The sequence below is a fragment of the Periophthalmus magnuspinnatus genome, chromosome 10, assembly GCF_009829125.3.
Source record: "Periophthalmus magnuspinnatus isolate fPerMag1 chromosome 10, fPerMag1.2.pri, whole genome shotgun sequence".
Classification (NCBI taxonomy): domain Eukaryota; kingdom Metazoa; phylum Chordata; class Actinopteri; order Gobiiformes; family Gobiidae; genus Periophthalmus; species Periophthalmus magnuspinnatus.
This window is the reverse complement of record NC_047135.1, coordinates 6,693,378-6,714,943: the sequence shown is the minus strand read 5'-3', so window position 1 is coordinate 6,714,943 and position 21,566 is coordinate 6,693,378. Positions and strand designations below refer to the sequence as shown.

The 21,566-nt window shown below is 39.2% G+C and overlaps 2 protein-coding genes and 1 long non-coding RNA gene across 6 annotated transcripts; 1 reads left to right on the top strand and 2 right to left on the bottom strand.

Annotated features, from left to right (window-relative positions):
• Positions 1-1,111: 1,111 nt before the first annotated feature.
• Positions 1,112-5,247, bottom strand: LOC117377774 (uncharacterized). The gene is made up of 4 exons (XR_008648866.1): positions 2,328-5,247; positions 2,132-2,209; positions 2,009-2,062; positions 1,112-1,499 (listed from the first exon to the last, which is right to left on the bottom strand). It is a non-coding gene; the product is annotated as an uncharacterized LOC117377774 (long non-coding RNA).
• A 469-nt stretch (positions 5,248-5,716) lies between these two features.
• Positions 5,717-12,738, bottom strand: LOC117377953 (regulator of G-protein signaling 14-like). Of its 4 annotated transcripts, none has more exons than XM_055225000.1 (15): positions 12,602-12,738; positions 10,426-10,447; positions 10,131-10,279; positions 9,969-10,061; positions 9,676-9,819; positions 9,445-9,612; positions 9,276-9,336; positions 9,096-9,202; positions 8,802-9,014; positions 8,595-8,671; positions 8,239-8,365; positions 8,049-8,130; positions 7,307-7,356; positions 7,110-7,209; positions 5,717-6,468 (listed from the first exon to the last, which is right to left on the bottom strand). In XM_055225000.1, the coding sequence occupies exons 1-15, from the start codon at positions 12,728-12,730 to the stop codon at positions 6,230-6,232; spliced, it is 1,761 nt and encodes a 586-aa protein (XP_055080975.1). In that variant the 5' UTR covers positions 12,731-12,738; the 3' UTR covers positions 5,717-6,229. The 4 variants fall into 4 exon arrangements, with proteins under 4 accessions (XP_055080975.1, XP_033830376.1, XP_055080974.1 ...); XM_033974485.2 differs by lacking the exon at positions 12,602-12,738 and adding an exon at positions 11,538-11,690; XM_055224999.1 differs by having other exon boundaries at positions 5,719-6,468; positions 8,595-8,674.
• A 2,809-nt stretch (positions 12,739-15,547) lies between these two features.
• Positions 15,548-20,336, top strand: arl3l1 (ADP ribosylation factor like GTPase 3, like 1). Its single transcript, XM_033974230.2, has 6 exons — positions 15,548-15,885; positions 16,706-16,849; positions 18,387-18,503; positions 18,592-18,642; positions 19,586-19,771; positions 20,092-20,336. The coding sequence occupies exons 1-6, from the start codon at positions 15,868-15,870 to the stop codon at positions 20,140-20,142; spliced, it is 567 nt and encodes a 188-aa protein (XP_033830121.1). The 5' UTR covers positions 15,548-15,867; the 3' UTR covers positions 20,143-20,336.
• The last annotated feature ends 1,230 nt before the right edge of the window (positions 20,337-21,566 follow it).

Genomic DNA, 21,566 nt, shown 5'->3' with positions numbered 1-21,566 from the left:
AAATCTGTTAGTTAAGATAGCAGGATTACCATTCAATTCACTTCTTTACTGTGGATGTTTTTGATTAATGTAAAATTTGCCTATAAAAGGTGTCATGAACGGACATGGACACTAGACAGTTCTTGTTCCAGCAGTCTAAGCTCTTGAGTGGATTATTAGGGACTGGTCTTTGCTGCTTCAGCCTCACAACACTTTGTCATGAGAAGGTACAAAGAGAACACTATAATGAAGCCATATTTGAATGAGTGTGGCTGCAGGGGTGTCATGTGGAGCTGCTTGCAGAGTGTAGAATAAGAATTTTGTTATTAATAATAGACTTTATGGGCAAAAACTAGTTACAAGGCAATCATAAGGACATGTCAATAAAGTGAGTAACACATTGTCATCTCTTCCATAGCTGCCTAAAGACACCACTACTTAGAATAACAGATTTTGTAACACGAACTGCACATGGAACTAAAATACTTTTTCATTTTTCTCTTCAGAAAAGGGTCACTTGTGCAGCCTGTATTTTAATGTCATTTCCACGACTAACAAGCACTGACTAAATCAATAGGACAAATAAGAAATCAGAGGGGGGAATAAAGGATGAATGATGAATCAATACCACAGTTTGTACCTCCCTGTAGTTTACAATATGTTCATCACTGTGCATTTAATCCCATGTGAGATCCAGTTTTATTGTGTCAGAATATTACCCTATTTAACTGTGAAGATTTTGAGACATCTGGACAGATTAGTTTTATTACCCCAAAAAAATCGTGTGACTGTCCACCCACCAGATGTAGCAGCGGGTAACCAAGCACTGAAGAAGCAGACTGCATTTGGTGCCAAGTATTGACATCTAAATGAAATTATTCCAGATGCATCTTAATTCATTTTGCATGTTATAATCTCACTTCTTAGTCACATTTAGAGAGAGCAGAGAAAACTATAGGACAAAGAAAGACTACTTTTTTTTTTTTTTTTTTAAACAAAGCGCCTATCCAGTCCCTATTGGGCTGGCTGCCTGAGTCATTTCATGGTTTCAAGTGATTTCAAGTTTAGGTGTATGATAATTTCTGTCATAGTCACATTAAAAATGTACCTGAATAAATAAAATACATTTTCTCATGTATCAATGATTTTATTCCAGTTTGGCAGTTTGTCCTGTTTCGGGCTCGACATCAGAGTAAGGTACAGTATAGGTTCATTATGGAGGGTTCAACTGTGTCTCACAAACAAGTGAATCGACTAGACATACGAGTTTATCTTTAAGACACATTCAGATGTAAACAGAAAACAGGACCGCTGCCTCTAGGGCTATTGAGGTGTTCACATGCGATTGTCTCACAACATTTAACTTAATTTATTTTCTATAAAGACATTTACTAAACATTATGTACTTGTGTGCACATCAACATATATCACTCCATTGTAAACACTAGCGGCTCACGGTGACGTCATCACTTTAGCTGCTCAATGGAAGAGGACGGTGTGTCAGAGTCTAAGGGACACTCCTGCAACACACACACATACATTATGTTTACAGGAAACACACCGTTTTACAAGTGGTAAACAGATGATGCATGTGGGGTGTTCCGACAGAATCATTATGGTTCAAAATACAAAGAACGTAGGCTTGAATGTACCAGAATACTCAAGAGTTTTGCTTTTTGTTGAGCATACATTATGTTACACCTGACTGTTATTTGCTGGTAACAACTGAAGGTGCCATTTTGAATCACCGGCCTCTTCAACCACCACTATTGACCAACTCATTCACACAGAAAGTAGACGAGAGAGTTCAAGGGCACAACAGCAGTATGGCCTGGCTACTGTGGGATTCAGACTGATGTTTTTCAGAACAAAATATCCACTTTTACTCAGTTTTAGTCATTATGATTGCGTTTTATTTAGTTTTGGTCAGAAAATAAATATAGTTGAAAAAATGAACTAATGAACAAAATGAACTTCCCTAGTTTAAGACCCCCTGTCCAGCACCTGTGGTCACTGTGGTAAAACTCACCTTCACCTTTTCCAGTTCTGGTCTGCACGGAAGGGATTTCTGTGCAGAAATGCCCTAAATGCACAAAAACAGAATTCACATGTACCTTAGATTTAATACAGAATATATTGCAAACTGAACTACCTTCTTCATGTGTTGTGTCTCCTCTATGGACTTAGAGCGGTTCTTCATCTGCTTTTGAGGAGATGTGTTGTTGGGACCCTATAGATAATCTTAGTTTAAAGCCAGGAACAATTATATTATATATATATATATATATATATATATATATATATATATATATATATATATATATATATGAATGACATTTCACACTAACCTCATTCATCTTTTGCTCCATAATGTAGTCCACGCAATAGAAAAAGTCACAGTCCAGTTTGTGTTTGGAAATCTATGAACAAAACAGGATTAGTTTTTGTGTGTGCATTTTCTGTTAATGTTGTGTTTATTGCTTTAAGAGCTTCCAAACACTAGATGGCGTCCTATAGACTTGTTTTTACAGTAATGACATGATTTGTATGCTCTGCTTAGTGGTTTCCTCTGGGGTTTGGTGCTAATTGTAACACTGAAATATACATGAACCAATTACAGCATCTCAATGGGAGAAAAACACAGTAATCTGAAACCTTGTTTTTGACTAAAATTAGCTTTGATTTTAAGGATGCTTCTACTGCGTGTGCTATGATGCTGGGGGATTCGAGGTCAGAATGAAAACACTACTTGGAGCCTGGAGCCTGGCATTGATAAATACATAAAAGAAGAGATGTGAGGTTCAAAGATGTGCTGCAATGAGGACCACTTTCCCCTTGGATCAATTCACCTGGAGACTTGTGATCTCTACTATCTGATACAGTAAACTGCAACCAGTAAATATACATGTCATATATGCTGCAGATGAATTAAATACCTACAGAAAATACCTATTTGAAGTGTGTGTTTTAATGTGTTTTGCAGCCGTAAAAACAAACCATGGTGAGGCTGATGAATTTATTTTGATAAGCAACAAAAAATACATAATAGAAACTTGAAATAGGCCTATTCATCTGTCCATAAAGATTGTGGTGAAAAAACATTGGAGACTTTAAATATTAGTCACAAAAGGTCATGGATTGAAATTTATGACCATATTTTTTTTCTTGTGAACTATTATGAACCTTTATGTTCACTTTCAATGTGGATAAAGTTTGTCCAAGACTAAGTTCTGCAGATTCCACCCATAGACTGTATGATCCCACCATGGAGAGCCCATGGGTAAGCGGAACGATCAAGTAAAGTTGAATTCCCTTTTGCACAGAGCCAAACACAGACGGGTTTTGATTGTTTGCCACTGGGATCCAGGACAGGTCTCCTTTTCACCGGAAGGCGAGGTTTAGCTTCATAAAGAATGAATGGGACGAGATCCACAGGAGCCCACTCCCACAGAGACAGCAGGAGTCAGCCCTGTCACCAGCAGAGACCGGGGGGAACACCCTCACACAACTGCGTTTAGACTGGGAATACTCAAAATAGGTCGTTGAATGATTAAAATCATATTCTACACCCATAAGTAGTAAATTAAACTTTGTACTACATGCATCATTGTCTTCAGGGGAACATATTAATTTTGTTTAGAGAGACTATGCTCCTTTGACCAGCTCATCAGAGGAACTGATCCATATTTAACTATCTGCCTGTGCAGGATCAGGGTCAAACATGTCATGTATGAATGAGTATCTTTAGCATTAAGCTCCCTCAGTGAGGCCACAGTGCATAAACTGTGAAGGGTGCACATCCCAAACTAGTGTGTCTTGTGTGCACATCAGCACACATAACAGTTACATAATCATGAAAACTGTGCCACAGAGTAATACTGAGAGGTTTTTAAAAGGCACTTCTTTCTACAAGAATGAGCAAAGTGAATATTTAGCCTCACAGTCCTGCTTCTGCTACTATCCTTTGGACATGACATGAAATTTGTTTGTTTTTAATAAAACATAAAAAAAAAAAAATACATTACTTAATCAGAATCATACTCACATGCATGTAAAAACTTTGTTTCAGGCATTCAAACAGATAAGCGAGGTCTGCTATAATAAACAATGTTTTTTACACAACCTGTAAATGTTTGAGGCCGACCAGACCTATGAATTTACAGATAGCTTTTTAATAAAAGACTGAGTCAGGCTTAAGTGATGACAGACGTGCCCACAGCTATGAGCTAACAGCCTGTTCATGAAGACCAATAGTATTTAGGTTAAAAGGTCACTCAAGCCTTTCTCCAGAGTTGGGTCAAAGCTGGTGTCTTGTGATTTCCTGAGTAGTGTTGATCAGCCTGCTAAGAATATTACCTTTAATTACAGGTTAGGTGCAGACAGAAGGGGAGGGCGAGCAGACTGTGAATGAGCACATGAAAAGTGTCATGTCTGCTGTTGCCTGTGGACAGAATGTCCTTATATTTGATGTGATGGGCAGTGTGCTGTCACGCTGTGTGACATGCATACACAGGCAATATGGTACATGCATACACAGACAGTATGGGAGTCCCTCAGAAGAATATGAATGTGGTGGTCTTCCTCAGCAGCTGCTCAGAGCTCAGCCATGTATGTTCTGCCTGAGACAGTGCGATAGGACCACTGGTCTGAGCAGATTGTCCTTCACACATTAGACTGAGGAGCTGTTGGAGCTGAAAATGTCTCTAACAAATGAGTTTTACAGATCTCATCTGCAGGAAGCTCTAATAGAGACAGAGCTCTGTGTGAGGAGAGTTCATAAATAAACACTTATTCACTGTGCTACTACTGCATGCTGTAATGTGGAGTGCAGGACTAAATGGGACACAGGCAGATAACAATCAGAATTACTAATTGCAGTGAACAAAATAATAATCATGTTGAAAAATATACACAGAACAGAAAGCAAAAAATGAGCCACATACAATGACAACAGACTACTACAAACCCAGAAATGAGTGAAACAGTATTTGCTGCACTCACCTCCTCTGGTGCCGAGCTCAGTGCAGACGTGCAGAGCAGAGGATGCCTCTCAGCTCAGTGCCGATGCTGCGATGCTTCTGAGAGCACACCCCTCGGTCCCATTCATAGCTCCGCCGACGCAGCGCAGACACACACACCAGGTGTGCAGGCGCTTGCAGCCAGCATCTCTTTGGCACTAAGAATGGGAACACTTTTCTAAACAACAACCAGAACTGAGCCAGGAGCACACTTCAGCCCAAAGCAGGTACCTTCAAGACACTGTGGGGTAAGAAAAGCATTCACACTGGCAATCACGCACTATGTGACATATACATGCCGCTCACATCTGGATAAAGTCACCCATGACTCATCTTAGTTATTTTGTAATCTTAACAATTGCCAAATACAGGATGTAATTGTGCATCTACATGAAAAAACACTTAACAGCAACAGGTCCATGAAAAATGAGACAGGTCATTGGCTACAAATCTTTCACAAAGAACCAATCAGAGTCACTCACCCCTTCCCCCGTCACTGTGCAAAATATGACGACAAACCGTGATGCCGCCACAGAAATATTCTAATAGTAAAAATTAGCACTCACGTTTGTGCGTGACAGGTCTAAAAGTATGACTCATCTCAGTCAGAGCACATACAAACCCAAATCACGTATTTGAGGAGCTGACCTCCATGAATCATCCAGTGAATCCTGACAGAGGGATAGAGACGAGACAAAACAGTAAAAACTCCAACTCAGTCTTTACACATTTAATGATTTCTACAAAATCTCAAAGCTTATAAGTTTCATTCAGTTCATTCCGCTCTTCAGAAGATTTCTTTATGGAGTCGCACTAAATGCAAGGGGCAGAAACAGTGGCCAGGGCTTGTCGAAGTGCCATCACAGCAAACGGGATGTATCAAGAACCATTGCACACAATAGAAACAGTAAGCACAAACGGCATACAATGTTAAATACACAAGTTTTCAAAAGCCACAATAAAAAGGTACACACTAAAATTCAATTGACAAGTCTCTGGCCCTGCAACATGTTTGACTTTAAATAAGAGCGTATTTTCTGTGAGAAAGATCCAAAACGTTCCAAACATTGTGGAATAAATTAATGTTTTCCCCTCACAGATTTCAGTGCTTCTACGTCCAACACTGGCTTTTGTAGTGTTCAAAGATTACTAAATAATTTCTTTCCTTATGTGCAACAAAAGTGCTTCTCAGCTGAGTTCATTTTGTCTATGTACATATTTCCCACACAGGCTCAGAGATCAGTTTCTCTCACATCTTTGGTGTTTTCTTCTGTTGGACTCTCTTGGTTTTTACTGTCCGGGTTCTCTTCATCTGCGGGATGGGGAGAAGGTGGGGTGTCATCTGATTTCACTGCTCCATTTTCGGGGCTCTGCTGCAGAAAGAGAGGGACCTCGAGCTGCTCTTTGGTCAGGAGTCCCCTCTGGTCGTCCACGCGGCAGCACTGTGCTCTGGTCAGCATGTCCAGAAACCCTGTAAAGCCCACAGCGTGCTGAAAGTGAATGGGTTGTGTTCACAGTGCTCTACAATTTGATGTCATAATTTCAGACGGAGGAAAGGGGCACTGAACAAATCTTTAAGTCACATATTATACCAAAACTTTCACATTTTTGTTTAGGGCTTGTGTCCACAATAATAATAATGCCATATTAATCTTGTGGTCTAAAGATACATATAAATGTATGCATCTAAAGATAGTTAGAGTAAATACTTAGTTTTTTGTTATCATGACTTGTGTTGTCTGTTGGGGAAAAAATTTGGTGCAGAAAATATTTAATCATAATTTTACATCACTTAAAGGGCAGTTTGTGTTTAAAAAAAAAAAAAAAAAAAAAAACAACTTGCAAAAAAACAACAACTTGCAAATCACAAGGTGTACAAGTCCAAAATTGTATACACATATACGCTTTAAATCAAAATAGTATTTCATCGTAGTTTAATTTCTGCTGATAGAGAAAACTTTGAGTTTGTGTTTCATGTTTAAAGAACAGGCAGTTTAAATATGTTTTCACATGAACACAACTTAAGGAATATATACAAACAAACCATCACAGAAATACAAGTTAACCTAGAATGTATTTAATCTGGCCCACACACACAGCTGAGGATCCTACCGTCCATGTCGCGGTTCTTCCTGGGCTTGGGCTGACCTCTGTTCCTCTCATTGAGTGATTGTGTTCGAAACTCCTTGTGTCCTTCAGTCCCTGTTACAGCCTGGAAAAGAATCAAAGTATTCTTTTGTAAAATATTACATTGTGAATGTTTGTATAGAGAATGTTTGTATAGGGAATTTCTATGTTAAAGGAGTCACCTGTGTAGTGGATGTATGTTCACCACCTTTAGAAATGTTTGGGTCCTTCCCTACACAGGAACATAAGAGTGGAATAAGAGTGCAGATTCGAGAGGTTATTTTAATGTTAAATCTTATGGAAAAGTGTTAAACTGTTTTTGTGTCCCTCTCATCTTCAGTAAACCTGAAAGTTGAGATACAGATCCTAAGCAAAGTTGACTCTGGTTTGGAAATAGCACAGTGAAACCAAAGGGACATAGTACTCAACAAACCAAATGGAGTCAGACAGTGCTTTAAGTGAAGAGAGAGACTCACAATCAGAGAGGAAAGGAATAAAGAGAGAAAGAGAGCGAAAGAGAGAGAGAGAGAGAGACAGAGAAAGCATGAGATGAGAGAGAAAGAGAGGAGAGAAAGTAGCAGGCCTTGCACGACGCAGGCAAATCAGAGCACTTAAGTGGACAGTGAAAAGACTCTTCTCTTTTTGCCAGGAGCAAGTTGAAGCCAACAATGAAGCAGCTCCTGATAGAGACAATTACATAAACACAAGAGCACAGGCAGTGCTCAGAAAGACGCGTTAACTGTAATGCAGTTTGGCTTTGTCCAATAACCAAAATACAATAAGGCCCAGTTTAAAGTTATTACTGCACAGGTCAGAAGGGTTGTTTTAATTATGTGTTTGTGTGTGTTGCTGGAGGGAGCATATAATGTGTATTGGCTCTGATTCATTTAAGGGACAGACACAATACAAAGGTCATGTCCTGACCTTTGGCTTTGTCCAGTCGAAGTGTCTTGTTGGCCACTTTGAACACACTGGTGTTCATGTTCACTGGTGCATCGCTCCCAGCCTAAACAGCACAAAAGACAGCAGAGGAGAAATAAAAGCACTTTGGCTGCATATCTAATATTCAAATACTGTATAATTATTATTTTTGTATATTTTTTTTTGTACTAACCATTGAAAGCTGCACCTCATGTAGTTTGAGGTGGTGCTTCTGCAGCACTGCAGACAGGGCGTCCTGTAGGGTCTTACTGGACTTTACCATTATGCCCACTGTCTTACCAGTGAATACAATCTCCAGGCTGAAATAACATTTACCATGAGAACAGTGAGTAAGTGGTAAGTAACAACTGTCACCCAAAGCAGCCCACACAGAACAGCCACATTCACACACTGATCTTATCAAGTATTTGTTACAGTAGACGACAGTCAGCCCCACAGAGCCTTCCTCCTAAAACCTTAAAGTGAAGCCAAGAGTGGCTGGTGTAAGGTCTGTTTGAGTGATAAGAAAACAGGAAGTGGTCGACTTACGCAAATGTCACCCTGAGCTCCAGAGACACCTGCTGATCCCGGAGGACAGCACAGTCCTGGTCCAGAGACAGAGGCTGCTGCTGGGACAGAGACAAAGTGTGAAGGGTTAAGAGGATGCTCACTGTTACAACAAATCTGGTTTTTCAGGAATCAGGAAATGTAGTTCGATCTGTGAATGTGTCCTTAAAAAAATGACACAGCCGTCACCTTGTCCTTGCCATGAAGGTAAATGATGACATCTTTGAGAGGGAAGGCTCTCTTCTCACACAGACCCTGAAGCATGTCTCGGATGGGCAGTCCAGGACGAGTGGGGGCTAGAGAGGCACTACCGTCGGGCAGATACACACAGCAATAACCTCCTTCTACCCCAAGGTGGCCACGCCCACTGTCATCTGAGGACAGAGCACTAGGCCTCCCATTCTAAAGAATATAAAACATCTAGAAATATTTTGAAGATCAACACTAGATGCACACTAGATACTAGACAACACATGCTTCTACCTCAATCTGCCTGTAGAGGGAGCCGAGCTCCACACTGCTGGTGGACTTTGATGACATTTGGGATTCTTTTCGGGAGACCAAAATATGTGCTGCTGAAGCTTCTACTTCTATTAAAATTAAGTAAAAAAAGGGAACATAAAAAAAATGTATACATAAATGGAAAGAAATAAAGCCGTCTACCTCCCCAGGATCCTCTTTTCTCATGTTTATTTCTTAAGCCGCTGAAGTCTGACTTTCTGTTCTGTTTGGAAAAAATGTTAAAATTGGTTACAAGACATTAATTATGGTAAAAGTTAAATCGATGTTAAATTATTAACATCATTTATGTCTCTGGTGTAACTGGCTAGACCTTCTTATCACTGCGAGGGCTCTTGTTCACATTGTCTCGGGATCCTTTATTTGCCTCTGAGGACAGAGGAGGCAGAGGTTTCCCTTCAACACTGGTCAAAGTGCAGCTCTGGTACAATGGAGAGCGCACAAAGCGGCGATAGCTGTCCATCTTCATCAGTTTGAAAATCTGCAGGAGAGCAGGGACAGATGAGCTGTGAGAGTCAGACACAACAGGAGAGGGAGGACTGACCTGAGCCTGAGCCTTGTTAAACATGTCAGGGACAGGTTGTTCCAGGTCCTGCTCCCCGACCCGCACCGTGTCATCGATGTTCACAGAGTATGGAGCGCTTTCAGACAGGTACATGTTATACATGGAGCGGGCCGCTATCTTCAGCTGCAGGGACAATGTAGGAAACTGTATTCAGAACAAGTCGTGAGCCAGTGCAAAACAATCAAAACACTAACACATGCAGTAGTACTGTACAGAGCAGTGATCAAAAATGGAGCCAAAAAATTCTGGGACATCAGCTTTGTCAGACTCACTTCATTCAAAGACGTTGCAGGAATTTTCTTGAACTTTTCACAGGCCTGCCAAAATAAGATGTTCTCTGCACTGACCTCAGACATCAAAAAGGCCTGTGGACAACCACAGTTTAAACAGAGACGACTTGGGGAGGAAATGAGTCAATATTTAATTTGTCTCACCGTGAAGTAGCGTACACCAAAGGGGTCCTCCAAGAGGTTTTCAAAGGAGACAGCCCATCGGAGCACACTGTTGGCCGGATCACCTGCTCCTGGGGTCCCTGGAAGACTGGAGCTACTGCCTCCACAGCCACGAGCAGACATGTTCAACTCTACAGCACATTACAGAAAACACACCCATTAATGAGCACAAAAGCATGACTCGCAGTGAGCAGATCAGCTATCTGAGTGTCATGCAACAACATGTCGAGTTGTACAGTTGTGATGTTTGGCAATTCCACAAGCAGCTCATATTTACCTCCATCTGACACAGCCTGACTCTGCAAAGAAAAGCAAAAAAAGCAATCATTTACCTTGTCATTACCTAGCACTGTGCTGTACTTAAAACAGTTAATATATTTAATGAAGTGAAGTACTACAGTTGTTAAAATTGCAGTTTTGAAACAGAACTGAGAAATCAAGCAATCGTGTTTTCACAGGAAGTGGCTTGTGGCATAATTTGTTCAACTTCTGATGCCTAAACTTATGCAAAATATCTTGCCAGATCTTGTTCTATGGACTATGTTCTAAGAATGTATTTTGATAGAAAATAAACTGTGACACAATCACATCATGGTTAATAGTTGTGTTGACCGTATAAGGCAAAGAGAAGTTGGCAGTGATGTGTGACTATTACAGAATCATGGCATCATGATTTCCTATATATTGAATTTTGACACGTACAACACTTCTGAAAGCAAAAGCATGATATTGACAACTAGTGTTGTGCTCCCTCAGTTGTTTACTATTATTATCATTTATTTTTGACTAATAATTTTATTAAGATTATGAGGAACAGAACACAGCAGAACTGAGTTATCTGTAATCTTGGGAGTGACTGGACAATTGAATCTGCTTTTTCAGTTATTAAGATGCCATTTTTGTGCTTCTACATGTAAATAAATGTGTTTGTGCAAGATCTTTATCATGTAGAGAGCTTTCACTTGTGCTACTTCAACATCCCATTTTAGTCTTATCAATGCACAAGGTACGCATTTAGTCGACTGAGAAACACTTACCTAAGACAATACGCAGCCATGTTTCATATGACAAAAGCTATATAAAAAAGTAAGGCCAACATCAATGCTTTGTGCCAATAATTCAGTAATGTATCAAAAGAGGATAAGCTAAACAAACTTCTTGAAATGTCTATAACACCAGATTACCAGCTGTTATACACTGCGGCCATCTCATCCTACACAACAGACTGGTACTGCTCTGGTTCTGCTGGTGACTCAAGCTTTTCATCTGACCAACTGTGGGGCCAAAAAAAACATTTCACCAAATACACGATAACTACCAATTGAAATCTTCTGATGCTGTCAAGAAACGTCAATATAACTGTACAAAACCCAAGCGTTTCTCACTCACCATATGCCCGAATGCACCGTTCTTTGACATCTTGAACACTCAAACACCCAAACCAAAGTATTGTCTGATGTTCAATGTGGGACAAACTAAGCACTCCACCCATTCACACTGTCATAAACACTCAAAACTCATCACTTTTGGACTTCCTGCCACTTCCTGTCTGAAAGGGAAGTCTTAGCAACTTGCCACAAAAGAGGAAGTTTGGTTACAGTGATCACACAATTTTGAACCTTGTCTTGAGAAACACAAATGTGGGTACATAATTACAGATGTGAGTAGGAACGCCTTGGCTGCTGATTTCTGTTATGCTAATTTGCTGGGCACTTCAGAGTCGATGTGTGGCAAATTTTTAGAAAGGTTTGATGGCTAATGTGCTTTTAAAAAGGCTGACCTATCAAGCAGTCATTAAAGCTCAGAATAGTCTGTTAATGGTGTCAACAGAAATGGAAGGGGGCACACTGTGATAAAAAAAAAATAAAACAAAAAATCTGTCAAGAGCTTGAGTGACTAGAGTCAAATATGAACACAAATTATTTTATAATGGAAATTGTTTCTTACCAACATGGCTGCCATTTTGAGCTGATTTGGTTGACTCATATCATCCATTAGGATTTCATTACACTGAAGAGTTGTTTGTCATAAGACACTTTATGTAATCCAAGTCTTTCTTCTATAGCCCCAAGATATTAGCTCATAAGAAAAACTATTCACCATCCTTTAATGCTGAGGTAACTGTCTGTGTGCATCCATAGCCCAAGACCAGAGACCCTTCTCTATGGTCTTGGTCTAGAGTCTAGACCACTTGGCTCACTCCTGGCTCACTGTCTAGACTCTAGACAGTGAGCCAGGAGTGAGCCAAGTGATTATTAATAACAGAACACCATAAAGGGCCTGCTCATAGGCTTATTCATTTATTATTCATATTTATTTTAACAATGGATTGGAATTTTGGAGTGGTACTAAAATTACATGAAAAGAAAGCATTTAATAGTAGAGTTATAAGAAGTTGAGTAGGTTTATTTACGTCAAAGTCCCGGATGTTGAATGCAATCTGTGTCCCATACCTTCACTTTCTTTGTGCCAGGAGCAGTAGGGCAAAGTTTTTCACATTTTTCATATTTCCTTAATGTTTTTTGTGGGATCACACCGGACAGTCGGATGAGCCTGTGGTGAAGTCTTCTGAATGTTACCATCGTGAGAAGTACAGAGACAGCAGCACGTACAGCACTCCCCGATGAGACGCACGGGCTCACTGAACACGCGCCCCGCAGGTGCGCTCATTACACGGGACATGTTCGGACATGCGCAGTATTCATCCAGCGCTGGGTATTTAGAGTATGATTATTTTCGAATATGATGTTATGTAAGGTGGCTTAGTTTGGATTTCTGTCCATATGAACGCAAAAATAATGCGTACCACCCATGAAAACACCAGAGCTGTCCAGTCAAATAACATACATGACACATGCTCCATGCCACTCGAAATGAGTGGTCATAGCTCCCTCTGCTGGTTGATAGATTCTTTTCTTTGACTTGTAGCCTAAAAAAACCTACTTATAAGTTTTAGTTAGTTTTATTTTTGTTGTTTTCATGTGAATAAACCAACATAGCATTGCTCTTAATAAAATCTATATTTGATTTAAATATATAAAGGCCTACTTTGTATCTGTCTGACTAATGAATTCATACAAATCCTACATATAGTGCAATCTTTCTGTGTTTGTTGTTCTTCAACTTATTTTTGTAAAGTAAAGTATTTTTGTAAATAAAACGCAAAAACACATTTCTATTGTGCCTTGTGTTCTTATGTGCAAATATACGCCCAACAGTACACAGACTTTTTTATAATAATACTTCCTCTTTTACACATGCAAAAAACATTCCATTTTACCACATACTTTCCAGGTTGGGATGATTTGCATTGCTATCAGTTCTTATGGTCAGCTCTGCTTGGATCTAAAGGCCAACTGTTTGTACAGGGAAAGTAGTACAGTCTATGGACAACACCATCAGGTAAAGGCTACAGTTTCTGTAACTTTTTCAAATAATGCATCATGTAGGCTAATGACAGAGGTTTTTACAGGATGCTGTTAGGAGTGTTATTCTTATACATTCTGATTGATCATCTTTTTGAAGGCAAGTAATTTAAATAATATGATTATAAAGTGCCATTTAATATTCATTGTAAAAGTAGCTGTATTTGCCTGCTGTTTGTAGTGCATGCCTGCTTTTTTAAAAGTGTGTCTAAAGAGTGCCTGAAAGGTTCCATTACTGGAGTGACTGTGACAATCAAAAGTGTTCTTTATTAAATCTTTAAAACTGAACTGAAACTAGCTGATAATGGGGATTAAACCAAGGTTTAAAGTGAAGTGTGTGTGTGTGTGTGGGGGGGGGGGGGGGGGTGTGGGGGTGTGTGTGTGTGTGGGGGTGTGTGTGTGTGTGTGTGTGTGTGAATTACAGTTAATACATGTTTGCCCCCCTCCCTCAGGAAAAACAGCGCCAGACGTCTGCAAAGGTAAAGAGGTTTGCCTTTGCACAAGTAAACTCTTGACTTTATCACTTGATCATATATACTGTGTTTGTGTTGTTAGGCATAGACTTTAATGTATCCATTAACAGCACTGGGTCTGAGGTGGAGGAGGCCGCGCGCGTCACTCTCACGTGTGTGCATTACCTCCCCGAGCACCTAAATGTCACCTATGAGTGGTACAAGGACAAGGAGAGAGTTGAGGGGCAAGAGAGACACTACACAATCGAGAAGGCCTTCTCTGAGCACGTTGGCAAATACGTTTGTGTAGTCCTCAGCCAATGTGGCAATTACACGTCTCCTCCACACGATGTCACTGTTCACAGTAAGAACTTCCACTTGCTCTTTAAAGTGTGTTAGTTTAGTCCCAGTGAAACAAATAGCATTATGTAGTTTGTGGCATGAGAAAGTTACACAATTATACTCGTCTATTATATTAAAATATGTAGTTTATTTAAGCATCTAAAAGCTTAATCGTGTTATTCAGACAGGGCTGTAATCATTCTGGTGATCTGTGGCGCCTCTGCTCTGGCCTTGGTTATCATCATGGGGCTTTCCATGAAGATTAAAATGCACAGAGATAAAGGTGAGTTTACCTGTTAGTTAATACAACACGACCTGAAATAAAATTTTATTTAAATGTTTTTTCTTCTTTGTCTTTACAGTCAAGAACCAGCAGAGGACCAAGGAGAGGCTGCAGGAAATGCGGAGAGCTCAGGATCTACAGACTCGTGGCCTGCCACCAAATCCAACACCAACATAGTCCTACAGTTAACAAGATCTATATAAAATGCTGTTATGTAAGATAATATGTTGTAGGCTTTGTGTTTTATAATACACAATTTATTTGATAAATTATACTATTATACTTTATATATTAAAACATTAATATTTTTTTAAAGAAACATGGATGTACATACATTTAATTAACTAATATAAGGGATAAGCAGGTTTGTCCAAACCAACCCACAAACAGAATGAAACCAGCTGTAAGAAAGGTCTTTTCTGGACTAGAAAAACTTGCTAAACAAAACCAATAGAAGCAGGAGTATAACTAAGAACCACTGATCTAGGGTATCAGAAAGTAACTATTGTGTTACACAGCAGTAATATGGCCCCACCCCTTGACCACAAAGCCTGGAGAGCCTGCAAATGTTTTAATCCAGAGAGGCAGGCGTGGTGAGACTATAATCCTGCTCGAATGCTCTGCTCACAGCTATGCACACCACTGCTCACAGAGCCGCTTTGGGATGCCACTCATGTAATAGATACACAGGGAAATAACGCTGCCCTCTGAAAAATAACTTAATCCTTGGAAGTTTAAGCCATACATGTTGTTGTCCATTAAAGTATTTTCCCACAATCCCGTTCCTCTCATGTGCTTGTATCTGTGTTATAGTTAGGATTGTCCATTCCTCCTATAGCAGGTGGTGAAGAGATAATCCAGGTAAAGCCAGTGCAAAGTGGACGGGCAGCAGGCACAGACACTGCTCTGGGGGTGGGGTGAGTGTGTGGTGTGGCCTATGTGTGGATGACCAAGGCTAATTCTGGCCTCCTAATCCCAAGTCCCATCCACCACCTCCCCCCTCTTCCTTCTTGGTAACCCTGAGTAGCAAATTAACAGGTAGAGCAAGACATTACTATCACACTTAAACTTGAAGAATTGGGAGAATAAAGGGGGAATCGGTCATAGGGTTTTGTGGATAGCTAACCTGGGACACCTGGATAGCTAACAACACCTGGGTGCGGGTTACTGGAGAATGTAGCTGGTGTCTTCAGACAGGCCACAGGGGAGACAGCAAGATGGGAGAAGCTCAAAAGGTAAGACGCCTGGACTAGTGCTGAGAGCATAGACTTGTATTAATAGGTTAGTTGTTTTTTTTAAGTATCTCATGTTCATCAAACTCCTTATGTGAGACTATTTTGAACTGTGCTACTTTATTTTTTAATTTGTTTAGATTATTTATTTGTTTTGCTAATTAACTAATCTCATAAAAGAGATGCTTTACTCCAGATTTAGCTTGAACTCATTTCCATCTGCAGTTCTGGGCAGGTTAACAAACAATTAAATACATCCAAAATATGATTTACAGTTGTATTTACTTATTTATTTATTTGTTTGTTTGTTTGTCTATTTATTTATTCAATATTTATTTTTGTTTAATCATCAATACTTCACATTCAGCATTTAAAATTACTTAAGTACTGCTTAAGTACTGAATTACCATAATATAAAAAAACTTTACTACATCGTGCTCCACTTATGTGAATGGGGCACTCATCAACTTGTGCTCTAATCTAATTTAGGTCACAGATTAAGCGCCAATAAATGCTAGGATGGGTAAAAGGGTTTGGCCAACTCTATGAAGTTAGTTGAAGTTTATATATTTATAATTTCTCTCAAATCAGGATAATAGATGGTACAGGTAGTTCAGGGTCCTCTTTCCTATGTGTTATTCAAGTCACAAATACTAACTAAATTGAAACGCGCAGTGATGAATGACCTGTCACCAGTGCTCTTTCCCAAGATAGGTAAACTGTATAAATAATGAGGGATGTTGTGAATGCTAAAACAGTGTGTGAATTAGCCTGCAAACATCCACAGGCCTATTCATCTAAATGCCACTGTTGTTCCATGTAGGGCTTACTCTCTGTCGTTGAGAAGCTAAAGGGGACCACGGAGCAGGAGGTCCGGATAGTGCTTTTGGGACTCGACAATGCAGGCAAGACCACTTTGTTGAAGAGTTTAGCCTCTGAAGATGTCAACACCATCACGCCAACACAAGTAAGCAGGCATCTCAAGCAGTCTGCAAAATGGTGGACACTGTTTCATTTGCACTGCCAGTACAGACACTCAGGCACAGGCCAATCTAAACAGCATCTTTTGTTAGTACCAAGGTAACAATCACTTTTCTTGGGTCTTTATTTGCATTTACATTGTGCGGGCAGCATTACAAAAGGCTGGGGGATTGGATCTAATCTTGTGAGACCAGCTGGACCATGCTCTCGTCCACAGCAATAGGATTCACATGACCTTTGCTTTTCAAGCGTTCTGCAAAATGAAATAACAGCTCTCAAAGTGGCCTGGCTGAATAAATGTGTGCGTACGCTCTGATTGGCTGGTCATATTAGATAGATTCTTTTATTGCAGACTCGTGACTGATAGTAAAAAGCAGACATGAACAATGTGAACTTTAAAATCCTGTAAAATGTGGTGACTTAACTTAGGGTGACCAGATTTTCAAAATTAAAAACTGGGACACACCTGGGTTGGTAGGTTAGTATAAATAAAACTGTGAAAAGAGCATGTGACGTTGTCCATTCTCGACTCACTTGTGGATCAGTAGGCCTATATATAATCTGAGGGACTTCTGTCGATCCAATTTATTTTATTTATTTTTATTTCATTTTATTGTTATCATTTTCAAACATGGTTCTGTATTTTAGCTAAACAAATGACAATATATTTCCTTTTTTGCCATTGGTCGGGATCAAATTGGTCAAAATAGAGACACCTGGGACATATGTTGAATAAAACCGGGACAATTCAGTGGTTTTAGATAAATCTGCTGAGACAGGACACACAAGGCTCAAAAGTGGGCCTGTCCCAGGTAAACAGGGACATCTGGTCACCCTAATTTAACTACTAGACGCTTACTCAATACAGCTACATCAGTCGCAGATGTGCTGTGCCAGAAAAGGCCAGTAGAGCGTGGAATGGCATCAACATGGCAATAATCACAGTAAATCTAAATCACACTTGACATATAAACACGAACACTCGGCTGATCCGTCCAGTCTTATCCTCAGATTTGCTCCTCAACCACGCTTCAGGATAAAGAGGTTACACAAGCTCTGCAATACTGGAAAATAGGGTGAGAGAAAGATGGTAGAAAGGACCCAAAGGAAAGATAGTTATCTGATTGTTAAATGTGAATACATATCTATTTTGCTATTTAAAAATTCGTTACTCTTTAATAATAATCATTTCACAACACGGACTTGTTATACGTTACACAGAAATTGGCATATTAACTTGGCATGGCTCAGTTGGATGCCCTTCCTTACACAAGCTCAGGCCTGTGATCACTTGAGGCTGGAAGTATTATAAAGCTACTAACTACACTAATTCTAACCATTTTTTTCATTCTCAATTACTATTATTACCAGACCCACAGTCTCACTCACACATGTTGAATGCTTAAAACTAGTTTTGACTTTTTACGAGACAAGATAAAGATCAATTGTTCTATACAGGTAACTTTGTAGTTGAGACACAAGTGATATTACAGTCTAATTATTGGTTTATCATTTTTTTCTAGGGTTTCAATATAAAGAGTGTTGCTTCTCATGGTATGAAACTCAATGTATGGGACATAGGAGGACAAAGAAAGATCAGGGCCTTCTGGAAGAAATATCTGGAAAATACAGACCTTTTGGTGCGTGCGACTTTCATTTTACCTATACATTCAATATATTTCTCCAATTCGCTCTTATGTTTGTTTTACTTTGTTTGCTTTGTTACAGATTTATGTCATCGACAGCGCAGACAAGAAGCGGTTTGAGGAGACAGGACTGGTGAGACCTCTGCGCTATTGTTTTATTAACAGAATGAGGACTGTCTTCTCTGGAAATTAGGCTATAATATGTAGGCTATTGATTGAAACACTGTACACTGATGTACGTTTGCCTGCACGTGTGGGGACTAAAATCTGTATAGACATTAAATTAATGGAGATCTTCCCTCTTAATGGGTACAAAACTGTTTATAACTGGATCAACAACATGCCAAGTTCAGATATGGGTTCAAATAGGTTAAATGTTTAGGGTTTGGGCCATGGCTAGGCTAGTTCTCACTATGGTTATAACAAGTGGTGGAAGGTAACAAAGTAAAAGTAGTAAAATACTGCACTTAAGTAGAATTTTTAGATATTTGTACTTTACTAAATTTTAAAAACGATACTTTTTACTTTTACTTCAATACATTTGAGAGCAGGCGTCTGTACTTCCTACTTCACTACATTTTTTAACTGAATTGAAACCAAAAAGAACTTTTCATATGATTTGAGGGTTTATTTTTACCGTGGCAACATCCTGAGTCAAGTTTTCCAGTTGAAACTTCTGCTTTGAGCAAATTAGAATAAACACACAAAATTCCTATGAAAAATGTAGAAATTGATTTGTATTGTTGCTGTTGACCAAAACACATATACTTTTTAAATCAATATCACTGCATTTACACTTTAATAAATTAACAGCAGTTGTGTGGAATATGTTTCCTTTTTACTCTTAAAACACAGCCACTTAGACACTTTTACTTAAGTACACAGTAGATATTTTCATGTGATACTTTTACTTTTACTTGAGTGATGGTTTTCCTCTGTTTCTATATTTTTACTGAAGTAACAAAACTGAGCACGTCATCCACAAGTTGTTAAGGCTATAATGAGTCTCCAGGAAATGAGTCAATGTAATGTCCCTAAAAAGCATGGGAACCCAACATGCCTGTCTGTGTGTTTAGGAGCTGTCCGAGTTGATCGATGAGGAAAACCTGAAGGGCGTTCCTGTTCTCATCTTTGCCAATAAACAGGACCTGGCCACTGCGTCCCCGGCCAGTGAGATCGCAGAGGGGTTGAACCTGCACACGTACCGTGACCGAGAGTGGCAGATCCAAGCCTGCTCCGCCGTGTCTGGGGAGGGAGTCCAGGTTTGAGCCTCTCTCCATTCACCCCTGCCTCTTTGGGTCACATTGATTTAGCCTTAGACTGACCTAAATTACCACACGCATGCAGCTGGTTTTACTTGTTTAGTGTGCAGGTTTATGGAGGCTATTCTGCTCATTTTGTACATTTATTAAAATTTTTCATATTGTGTTTCATACTATCCAATCCATCTTGATTTGTATAGACAGGTCAGAGCAAGTTTTCTATGTAGGTTAAGTATTTCAAAGTGTTTTTATCAATATAACACTTTGAAACTACTCAAATCTGTGCCTTTTAATAATCTGTTTTTGTCGTTTTCCTATAGGATGGCATGAACTGGATTTGTAACAACATTGCAAACAGGAAGAAGAAGTGAACCAGCAGTAAACATTTCAAAGATTTGTAAAGACGTCATATCGTACACTCATCTGTTTTTACAATTTGTGTAATTTTTATGAATAATGCAAAGTTATTTTAGATATTTATGTTGATTTAGTTGTGATTTTTGCGGTGCAGCTATGTATGGTAACACCACAATCAATGTATCGAGGTAATAGTGTACTGTAGAAAGCTTTGGTCAGTGTGAGTGCAGCGTATGTGTGGTATTTCAAAATAAAATTACTAGTTTTTCCATTTCTGTCTAGTGTTTATATTTCACAAAATGATTATAGTATGGTTTGTGTGGACATGCTTCCTAAATAGAAACAGAAGAAAGTAACAACCAGTGCTGGATGAAGTACTCAATTGTGTTACTTAAGTATAAATACAAGGGCAAAAAGTTAGTGAAAGTAAAAGTACCACTTAAGTAAACAAATATTAAAGTACCTGTATAAAAATGTAGGGTATAAAAGTAAAAGTATTTCACAAAAGTGTTGTTAGTTTGCATGTAGTGATATTGCTCAAAAAATGACAGTAAGACACAATTTCTTCATTTTTCTTATGAATTGTGTGTATTTATTGTTGTCGCTCAAAGCCGAAGCTTGAACTCAAAAACCTCAGTCAGGATGTTACCACAAACCAAAAAAATGTTACCATCAAAGTACTTTTTACTTCTTAGTTCAGTTCAAAAATGAGTAGAAAGTACAGATACCTGCTCTCAAATGTAGTGAAGTAAAAGTACAAAGTGTCAGTACAGTGTTTTGCTATTTTCACCAACAAATCTACTCTATAACTTCAAGCCTGTCACTAGTTACCTCTGTAAAAAGACAAGTGCTTACACAGTAATTAGAAACAAAAACCACATGTGAGAGACTGTGGTTTACAGTCACAGCAGAACAAGATATCAAATGTTCAAGGCATGCTTTCTCTGCCAACCCGGAATAACACAGGGCAGATGACTAATTGGCAGCTGCAGCCTCCATTAGAATTGTTAGTTTTTACAGTTCATATTAATTGTGCCATCTCGTCTCTACAGTGTACTCGCGTCATTATCCCACGGCAGAGAGGCATTTGGCCATATGACACGTGTACTGCCCAGATGTGTGCGCCATGTGTTTGGAAATGCACAAACACCATCATTTGTCAGGGCAATTTGTGCAGACTGCTTCGTTATAGCGCGTTCAAAGAGACACAGAATGTGTTCACTATGATCACACACTTCAAGATGTGATTTACACACAAAGGCTTTCATTCTCGGCCTAAACGAGAAAGAAAAGGCAAGGCAATACAAAAAACGCACTATAAGTAATCTAAAATGTTTGCTTTATGGGTAATGTAAATCTCTGAACTAGGATTTACTGTTCATTTCTTTAATCAAAGCAAATTCACTTCAAAGAATCCCACAAAATTACAATCCTAAAC